The sequence below is a fragment of the Sinocyclocheilus anshuiensis genome, unplaced genomic scaffold, assembly GCF_001515605.1.
Source record: "Sinocyclocheilus anshuiensis isolate Anshui unplaced genomic scaffold, SAMN03320099.WGS_v1.1 scaffold718, whole genome shotgun sequence".
In the NCBI taxonomy this organism is placed as follows: Eukaryota; Metazoa; Chordata; class Actinopteri; order Cypriniformes; family Cyprinidae; genus Sinocyclocheilus; species Sinocyclocheilus anshuiensis.
The window spans coordinates 2,748,049-2,758,991 of NW_015546102.1; the positions used below are offsets into that span (position 1 = coordinate 2,748,049).

Sequence of the window (10,943 nt, forward strand, 5' to 3'; positions counted from 1 at the left end):
TTTTTACGTATCCGGTCCATGAACTTCCGTCTGCTAGCCATCAGAGGTCACCCTTTCCATTTCATTGACTCTCGCACTACACACTGTTGCATATCACCACGGATTACATATCCCATCATTCATTACACTGATTGCAGACAGCACTGATTGCACACAGCTGTATCATATCACTCACTCACTATTTAACACTCAATCTCACTCCTTTCAGACTGCCGAGTATTGTATGCGCTTATTGCCAGCAGTGATAGCTACTTTACAGAGCCCTCGTTAGTTTCCCAGTCCTAGCCTAGTCTTGCCCTGTCTGTTTTCTTGGTTTCTGATCTTTGCCTGTTTTCCTGGATTTATCCCTCTAGTCTCGCCCTTTTGATTCTGTTCGCCGATCGTTGACCTACGCTAGCCCTAGGATTATTCTTGTGTCTTGCCCCCCATATACCTGTTTGCCATTGTTCGACCCTGCTTGTGTTTCTGACCTCTTCTGCTTTAAATAAAAGCTTGCACATGGATCCGCACGTCTCACATCTTGTCAGCCCCGTAACAGTAATGCAGTTATTATTGCAGTTAATGAGAGAGATAGAGAAAGAGAGAGAGAAAGAAAGAGAGATTAAGCATGTATGAATTCCGTTATTACCTCGTTAGTGAGAAATGGCAGGTTGCTTTTGAATTGCTAAACTATTTTACTGATAAAATCATGAGAGTAACTCTGACAAAACATTTCTGCACACATGTATGTTTCCGTGTGTGTGTGACTGTGGATCTGTACTGTATAAGTGTGTGTGTGTGGGAAAGAGAGCGGGAGAAATAGAGTGTGTTTTCTGTACATAATAAAATATAATTTTGTGGCAAAAACATGGAAATAATTTGTTGTTGTTTACTAGATTTTTTTGCTTCGTCAATGTATTTGTGGGTTTTGGTTCCTCTACTGTTTTAGGCTGTAAGGGCCTTTGAAATAACTGAAATCATTTGGCGAAGTGATATGGACATGTAATATGGCCAAGACCATCCTGGAACTACTTTAGCCATGAGTTTCCCTGAAAATAATTGCACACATTAGAACAGGGGTGCCCAAACTCGATCCTGGAGGGCTGGTGTCCTGCAGAGTTTAGCTCCAACCCTAATTAAACACACCTGAAACAGCTAATCAAGGTCTTACTAGGCATACTAGAAACTTCCCGGCAGGTGTGTTGAGGCAAGTTGGAGCTAAACTCTGCAGGACACCGGCCCTCCAAGACTGAGTTTGGGCACCCCTGCCTTAGAACATTCGTCAACCAATCAGATTAAAGCATTCTACGGCATACTACAAAGTCTTTCTTTCTTTCTTTCTTTCTTTCTTTCTTTCTTTCTTTCTTTCTTTCGTGTGATGTTTTTAATGTTTACGAAAATTTGCTCACCAAGGCTACATTTATTTTATCAAAAATATAGTAAAAACTATAATGTTGTGAATTCATATTTTTAAAATCTTAAGTGCAATTTATTCCTGTAATGGCAAAGCTAATTTAATAGTAATAACTTACTATTAAATTCTTTCAGAATTAATTGGAATTTTTTTAATACAACAACAACAACAACAAAAACTGCTTAGTGACCCCAAACTTTTAAATGTGTGTGCGTCTATATATACAGTATAAATACACACAAACCACACACACAGTTTATATATATATATATATATATATATATATATATATATATATATATGTGTGTGTGTGTGTGTTATACATGTTCATATATACACACACACACATATATATATATGTATATGTGTGTGTCAATGTGTTATAACTTAAACCTAAAGGGAAAAACTAACATGACCATGAAAATAACAGCCCTACACTATTCTTATTCCACCTCCATCAAACTTTACAGCTGGCAATATGCATGCGTGGAAGGTTGGGAATGTGGGTAGCCCTCTCTGCCAGATTCAGATTCTCATGTCAGTCTGAGATCCGTTTGTCAGACTGCCAGATGGTGAAGAGTGAGTGATTAATCAGAGAATGTATTTCCACCGCTGCTGAGCCCGATAGTGACGAGCTCTTCACCACTCCAGCTGATGCTTGCCGTTGCTCGGTGGTGATTTTAGATTTGTATGCAGCTGCATGGCCACCGAAACCAAATTTATAAAGCCCCTGATGAACTGTTCTTGTGTTTCCAGAGGCTGGTGGACTCAACAAGGAGAGTCGCAACCAAGGACAGATGATATTTATACACAATGCACCTTAACATTCAGCCCCTTTCTGCATTTTCCACCTGCGACTTACGGAAATATTGGACAGAATTTAAGTAATTCTATTTGTGAATCCTAACAATGGCGAAAACGAAAACAAGAGCATCACCTGTGTATTATAAGAAAGAGCTTTCATGTACCTAATACAACAGAAAACTTCAAAGCTGATGACCTCTTATCCAGAAATAGTAAAAAGTGCATCACATCAAAGCTCCGCACTTGAACAGGAAACAAAAGCCAACTATTGCGCTTGTCAAGACGGAGATAAGTACTTGCATGTATAGTAGATTTCCATTTGTAAGCCTAGATGATTTCAGTCTTTCCATATGGCCCAGGCTTTGAGCTGTGACTTACCTGCAGGACTCCGAAAAATGATATTTGTGTGTGTGTGTGTGTGAGTGAGACAGAGTGAGTGGAGGATGTCTGGATACGCTCCATTAGACAGCCAGAGGCCTCAACACAAACACTGATCAGACCTGACACTAACTTTGACAAGAACTAACCACTCCAGTGTGATCAAAGCCGTGCTGCCCGGCCCAATCCAGCTCATAGCTACGTCAAAGCACCTTTGATAGACAATTCTGTTGGGACCTTTAACACTGTGCACTTCTTTAATGAATGAATTAATGATCGGCATTAAGAAATTTCTCGGACCCTTCTCTCAGCTAAAGCAAGAATATGCGAGGCTTCATCGCCACAGAAAGACTGCTCTCATATCTTCTGTGTCTTTGAAAGATTCATTAAAGCAAAGCATGTTTTGAAACGTGAGCATGACGCATCAACATTCTGATTCAAATGCCTAAAAGCTTGAGTCCAGGGGGGGTTGGTAAGATTTTTTTTTTTAATGTTTTTGCAACATCATATTCTAGCAAGGGATCTGCACTCGCTTAATCTTCTTATTCACTTTCAATTTATGTTAATTTTGCAACAGAGCAAACAACAAACTTTTCGGCAGCAAGCCTTCTTCAGTGAATCACATCATAAGATGACTCTCACCATGACTGCATTTATTTGATATTTTATTGATATTATTTTTTATTTTTTGTATTTTTTGTAAAAGCAGTAATATTATGAAATGATATTAAATCTCAAAATAACCATTTCCTATTTTAATACTTTTTTTTTTTTTACATTTTAAATATAATTTATTCCTGTGATCCAAAGTTTTCAGCATTATTACTCCAGTCTTCAGTGTCATATGATCTTTCAGAAATCTTTCAAATATGCTGATTTTCTGTTCAAAACATGTTTTATTACTAATCATGATGAAGACTGTTATGCTGCTTAATATTTTTGTGGAAATTTTTTTTTTTTCCAGGATTCTTTGATGAATAGAAAGTTCGAAGAACAGCATTTATTTGAAATGGAATTTTTTTGATCAATGTAATGCATCCTTGATAAATACAATTTTTAATCTCTTTCAAAAAAAATAATAAAATAAATCCGACTGACCCCAACATTTTGAATGGTAATGTATATGGTCATAAATTCAGAAAAGCTACATTTATACAGAGCAGTGTTTCAGACTGATTCAAGCCATAGACTATTCATTCAAAGATCCGATTCACCAGTTTATTCATTTGTTTCACTATACTCTTTGCACTGAACAGTATGTTTTTGATTCACTAAAAAGAATCAGTTCATAAGAGACATTCATTTTGGGAATCAAATGCCACTGGTCGCACTGTATGCTCTTGATTCGTAAAAAAAAAAAATCGATTCATAACAGTCTTTTACTTTATAAGTACTTTAAAAAGAAAGACGTTTCGTACCATTATTTTGTGGTACACTGTATAATTATTACATCATTATATATTATTCAATTGACAGCCCTTAATATCAGGGTGTAAACAGGACCATAGTGTGGGTTGTTTTGTAATGTTTATTATATCACAGGCATGTTGAGGAGGAAGAAGATTGTCATAATGATACTAAAGTTGAATGACTTGACATGATTGTACATGAAACTTCCCACTAAACTCCCTCACAAACATGTCTTCCTCATTGGTCTTGAAGCTCACTGTCACGCCAGCCTCCTCGCTGCACGAGCCAAATCTTCTCCTGGGTTTTCTCAATGTAAACGTACATGTGTGTGGGTTCACTGAGCGCATTTGTGTGTGTGAGTGTGTGAGGGCGTTGAGGAGATAAACTGAAAGGTACGAGAGCGTACAACACCTCAATTAGAGCACCAGCAGCAGTAAGTGTTAGTGATGGCAGGGTCCTGTCTGCATTTACATACTGTACATCCTGTCTAAATCAGCACCGGTTGTTTACATACAGAACGAAACAGATCCAGCGGGAATTATAACACCTCAGAGAACACACACACACACACTTATGTCGGATGCAATAACGTCAGTCTGCAGAAACCTTCAAGTATACGTTAAACAAGCAGCTCTCCTGCATTTGTGAATTTTAGGAAGAGGTGCTTCAGTCTTACCTTGTTAGGACAGAATTTGTCAAAAACTGTTTGGGGGTTTAGAGGCATGGTTGACTCAAAAATAAAAACTAATTTACTCATCCTATTTGAAACCTGTATGGTTTCTCTTCATCCGTCTTCGTTGTTATTTAGGACAAAACGTACTATAAAGTATCATAAAAGTAGTTCATACTAGTGGTTTTAAATTGGAGGTCCAGACTGCAGGTCTATTCAGTTAAAGGTGAAGAAAGACATACATATTACATATGTTCTATTATGTTCTATTTTATTCTCATTCAAAATTTTTATTTAATTTTTTGGAAGAAATCAATGCTTTTGTTTAGCAAAGATGCATCAAGTTAATCAAAAATGGGCAGTAAAACAGTGTATCACGGTTTTCACAAAAATATGAAGCGACTGTTTCTAACAGAAATATTTATTGAGCACCAAATCAGCATATTAGAATGATTTCTAAAGAATTAAGTGACATTGAAGACTGGAGTGCAAATTCAACATTAAAAATCTTACTTTCACAATTTTTTACTGGTATATTATATACAAAGTTCTGTCATGAAACTCTAGATGCATGGCACAGGTTGATAGGTTCTAACTCAATCTGACATAATCACATCATTATTCACATAGCACAGCCAACTGGTTCTAGGTGCATCAGCAGCCAATGAGCTTGCTGCTTAACATTTAAATACTTGGTCAGTGCTTGCTGGCCAGCAGTTGCAGCACGCTTCAGAAACCCTCCACCTTCCCCAGCTCCACCTGTTTAGATCTGCTATGGGGTAATTTCATATATGATATATACGAGGGTTATTTCATGTTATATGTGCAGCAGCAGTATTTCTTACATGCTCACAGCAGCAGGTTTCTGGATGTATTGGCAATAGAAAGTCTCTGTACTTGCTCAGCTGCAGCGGTGTAGCAGATCTATTCCGCCAAGACCAAACATATTAACTTTGCCATGTATACTACCATAAACTCTCCAAGACGACATCACAGAAATTATATTATGGTCAATTTGCACAGCCTGGATTCTCATTTACTTTCATGGTGTGGAAAAGAGTGGCAAGTACATTCTTCAACATTTTTCCTTTTGTGTTCCACAGAAGCAAGAAACGCCAATATGAAGTGGGTAATTGATGAACAATGTTCATATTTGGCTGAATTATCAAGTCTTTGTTTGGCCATTTGATAAAGAAAAGCACACTTAGTCTGTCAGGGTCATTGTGGTTATGATAGAGGAAGAGGGTTTGTTCCGGCTATGGCAAACATACATTTTATAAAGTTTTACAACTTTATAAAATTATAAAGTTTGTGAGCACAGTTGGCTTGTGTCACCCGAAAGGCTGAAATCCAATGATACAGTATCTAATGCAAATTTAATGTAAAAGCCTCTTTCCACAGAACCAATGAGGCTTTACACTATGAATATGGATGTGACTGTGCTTGTCACTGTGTTGAGAATGCGTGTGATAAACAAATGCTTCTTTTTGTGATATGCCGAGGAAAAAAAAAACCTTCACATTAACAGACTTTCAAACATGTAAATGAAATGGATATCTTGAAGAACAAGATCTTCAGAACATTAACTAATTTCACGAATTCATGTTTCATTTACTTTTCATGCTTCCAATGAGCCCGATTAATCTCTGAAGTTGGGAGATGTGTAAGGAGCAAACAGAGCAAACTTGCCAAACACAAACACACAAGGAATGGCAGCTTACCTCAGCCATCTTTGCCAGCTCAGTCCAGTCAGCTTGGTTGTACCCGCACATAATACTGGCAATGATAATCTAGACAAAGAAGAAAAGAGTCTGAGGAATAGAAAAAAACCTTAAGGGGAATGAAAATAACTAATGAAGTGCGATTTCACCTGATTCGCTTGCACTAAATCCGCCACTTTTTCCAATCCGCATTTATTTATTTAATTTTTTAACATCCCAGCAAAAGCTATTACCCTGCCTTAAACTGTGCTGCTTTATAATTCAGTGCGTTTGTAGACGCCCAGTGGCATGCACGTATTATTAAAACAATAAAAACATCATGCTGACGACATTATTCAGCTCCTCTGTGGCAAGGCAGGATTTAGCTGTATTACTCTCACTGTATGCGGAGACACTGTAATCGCACCATAAAGTGGAGAGATATACGCCACGTGTCTCCTCCTCGCCCGGTGCTTTTAAGGGAAACAAATTGGCACGGAAGGCACCGGGAGAAACGCTTGGCGGCCAAAGCATGTGTTGAAGTTTATGAGTCGATCCATCCCGGATCTCGCCGGGACCTGGGGGACCTGTAGTGCCTCTAACCCCACCTCCTCTCATCCGCTCACCCCTGGGAGCTCCGCTCAACCACACATACTGAAAGTGGCGTCAATGTTTTATTGGTGTCAGGAGAATAACTGAGGACCAGGTCTCTGTATATACATGTATATCTATAATATAAGAGCAAGTCAGCAATCATGTACATTTTGGCCGAGGCATGGCTAGAAAAGCGGTGTCGATGTTATATTGGTGTCAGGAGGAAAACTGAGGGCCGGCTCTCTGTCTATACATGTCTATCCGTAATATACTGTAACAAAGTCGGATCTTTTTGCTATCCCGCATTTAGAAACTCGAGTTTGAGATGAAATAAGTCTGTGAATGTGCATGCATGGCATTGCTCTACCCTTTTTTAATCAGACAGAAAAAAGGGAGTGAGCGAGACAGGCTGCGTCTCTTACAAGCAGGAATCACCCTGTTATTGCTCTAATAACGCTGTGCTGAGGTAACCGAGCTCATCCGCCAACACTGGCCCTCTAGGGACCCCCATTGCTGTGGAAACTGTCAATCATGCGGTGATATGAGGAAATTAAAAAAAGAAAAGGGGGTGGGGTCGCAGCTTCTTCTTCTATGCACCACGTTTATTCAGATCATGCAGACGTGTTCCTAACCTCTCGTGAGCCTCGCAGAGAGTGTGTCTGTGGGGCTGAAATATGTGAGCCAGTATAATTTGACATTATTGTGGTGGTTTTGTTATTCATTACGCTTCTCTGAGTATTCATTTCATCCAGCGGCGTGTGCCCATCACCCCTGACCACGAACCAGTCACACACTGTGATGAGCTCCGACGAACACACACTTCAACGCTCCCTAGAGTGTGGCCCGCGCGGGTCACGACATGCTGACGAGGAGCGTTGGGGGAAAGTGGAAATTGTAAATAGTAAATGGAGATAATGGGCGTGTTGAATAGCTGAAACCTTCGCAAAATCGATGAGCATTATCAATGAGAGTCTTACTGAACTATTCGGTGTGTAGATTATGTTTATCTCACTGGATATATGACAGATGTTCTGTTACAAAACTGGGTTTGCTGCCTACAGAGGAAAGATTTTAAGGGAGCATAACTAAATGTCGGCATTTCAATTATGATTGAATATCATGAAATGCCTTTTTTTTTTGCCAAACTGTAATATATTCTCTTTGGAGAAGGCAATTCTGGGATGCACTGCAGAGAGAAGTGAAAACACAAATCCAAGATTATGGACGAGGTGAATTGAGAGAAGTGTTGACCATAAATAAACTTATTTAATTCACAAAGCAGTTCAGTGTAAATAAAAACGGATTAATTTACCCACACCGTAAAAAGAATGCTTCATGTGGCTATTTCTAAATTAACTGGTTTGACAAATGTCACACATATTTAATATGACCGAATCAAATTCACTGGTTTACACCAACAAAAATCATTTTTTAGGGTCAGATGAAGTAGAATTAACACCTTAAAGGGACAGTTCACCCAAAAATGAAAATTCTGTCATTAATTACTCACCCTCATGTCGTACCAAACCCATAAGACCTTCGTTCATCTTCGAAACACAAATGAAGATATTTTTGATGAAATCTGAGAGCTTTCTGATCTACCACATAGACAGCAATGTAGTAGCTCCATAACATTACGGCTGAACCACTGATGTCACATGGACTATTTTAACGATGTCTTTACTATCTTTCTGGGCCTTGAATGTGTCAGTTGCACTGCTGTCTCTGCAGGGTCAGAAATCTCTCGGATTTCATAAAAATATCTTAATTTGTGCTCCAAAGATGAACAAAGGTCTTACAGGTTTGGAGCGACATGAAGGTGAGTAATTAATGACAGAATTTTCATTTTTGGGTGAACTAACCCTTTAAGGTAAAAGCTATGCTGTGCAATATTTGTGAGTTCTATGCATTGCAATGTTTACCAGAGTAAACATGTTGTTAGCTTAGCAACATGCTAATGTCAAATAGAGCATTCATGTCTTGTCGTAATTATAGATGACAATCTGGGACGTTCTACGTTATGCAAATGCATTATTTATAAACATTTAAAGCTATTTAATGGGACAATAGATGTTAGTTATACAACTAGTGCTAGTGACATAAACTGTATTGTATGTCGTTCATCTATTTTCAGATTAATCTTGCAGTAGTCGACTATAGGAATTATTAAACAGAAATATTATGCAATAACTACCTAAATACATTTTACTGCTGAAGCTACCACCATTTTGACTGTTACTGCATGATTGTAATGTTATCCACCTATTGAATTCTACTGAAATAAATCAGTCACATAGGTTACTTTGGATATTTCATTCAGTACTGAAAAACATGTATTTAAAATTAATTATTTTGCTCAAAATATTTGTGATATGTATTGTTTTTTACTTTACTCCACTGTAATCTTAACAACATGCTAACTCCAAACTCTAACTTAAAAAAAAAAAAGTCAGTCTGAAAAAAATAAACCCAGAGACACATCTGTGTGAAGGAGGGATTCAATGGGTTAGTGTGAAAAGTGACGTTGTGCTTCATAATTACACCCTGTAATTCAAAATTAATCTCACCCTTGAGTGAAGCAGACAGACAACAAAAGTTGAGGAAGTTATTTTGTGCTCAAACGGGCTGTCTCATTGCAAATGATTAGAGAGAAAAGAGATGGCTGATTGCGATGAAAAGAACACTACAAAAAGCTATTGTCATCTGCCTGCAGAGCAACTGAGAGGAGGGAGGAGAAGAGAATGAAGGCCTTGGAAAATCTTCTATTAGTGAGATTCTATTACACAATTACTCGTGAAGCAGTTAACATGCACAGAGCAAAAGTGACTCAAATTACTGAGGGACAGAAAACGAGGGAAAAAGATGGCACCTCTATTATGGAGAATTATGGCTGTTGATAAAACACTGACAGGCTCCCCAGCCACAAAAAGTGAGAAACAAAGTAATGAATCACATTATGAGAAAACTTCTGTGGGAATAAGAGTAAAAGAGGGAGAGATAGAGATGAGATAAAGACAAGCTGAAAGTGAACTCACATTTTTGGGGAAGTCGGCTTTGAGTTCGGCCACGCTCTTGCACCAGTAGGCGGCTGTTTTTTCACTAATGAGCTCGATGTTGAGGAACGAGCCCTGGCCAGGACCGAAAATGTGACCTGAGGTAGTCCCACGCACAATTCGCGGTGACACATTGGTCACCAAATCCTGCAGGAGAGAGAAACTTTGTCACTGTTCGCTAAACTGCAATTAGCACTGAGAGAGCACACAAACTGCATTCGCTAGGCTGAAAGTGATCAAACTTGGAGCCCGAATGCATTTTTCCTTTGGAACCTTTATACACACATCTGTTCTTTCTTTATCAAAATGTCAAATTCCACAAAAGCTTGCTATATATTCATGATATAAGCATCAATCAAGCACATTTCAGACTTTTTTCACAATTAAGAGAAAACTATGATAAATTAATTGATAAGAGCATGGCCCATTAGTAAGAGCAATTAGGATTCATTTGCATGTGTTAATTAGGAGCCACACAATTTTAAACAATTAAGATAACCAGAGCTGACACGTGCAACATTTTATATGGGGGCACCAGAGGCAAGATAACACATGACCAAACAAAATGTAATTTTTCTTTACATTAGGGTCTGATGGGATAGACAAGTACAGGCGTTTTCAAACATTTCAATGCTCGAGAACCTCAAATATTATTATAATAACAGTACTAAACTAATATTTATTTAAATTAATTTTTATATACTGTAGTGTAGCATCTTTAAAGGTTGCTTTTCAAGGCAATTTACAAAAACAGAGAAAAATATAAAGACCGCTATATAATGTTATGTTTAAAGACCCACCGTGTTAGAAATATTAAACATGATATTATAAAGACATTTCCTAAATTAAATAATTGACTTTAATCTTGTACTAGGTAATTATTTAAAAATATATAAACAATTTTTATATATATATATATATATATATATATATATATACAC

At 37.8% G+C, this 10,943-nt stretch overlaps 1 protein-coding gene across 1 annotated transcript in view; it reads right to left on the bottom strand.

Moving 5' to 3' along the window:
• Positions 1-10,943, bottom strand: part of LOC107700576 (dihydropyrimidine dehydrogenase [NADP(+)]) — a 174,782-nt gene that overhangs the window by 60,557 nt on the left and 103,282 nt on the right. The window contains 2 exon segments of the mRNA XM_016502294.1: positions 6,377-6,445; positions 9,985-10,149. Of these exon segments, the coding sequence (XP_016357780.1) occupies positions 6,377-6,445; positions 9,985-10,149 (234 nt within the window).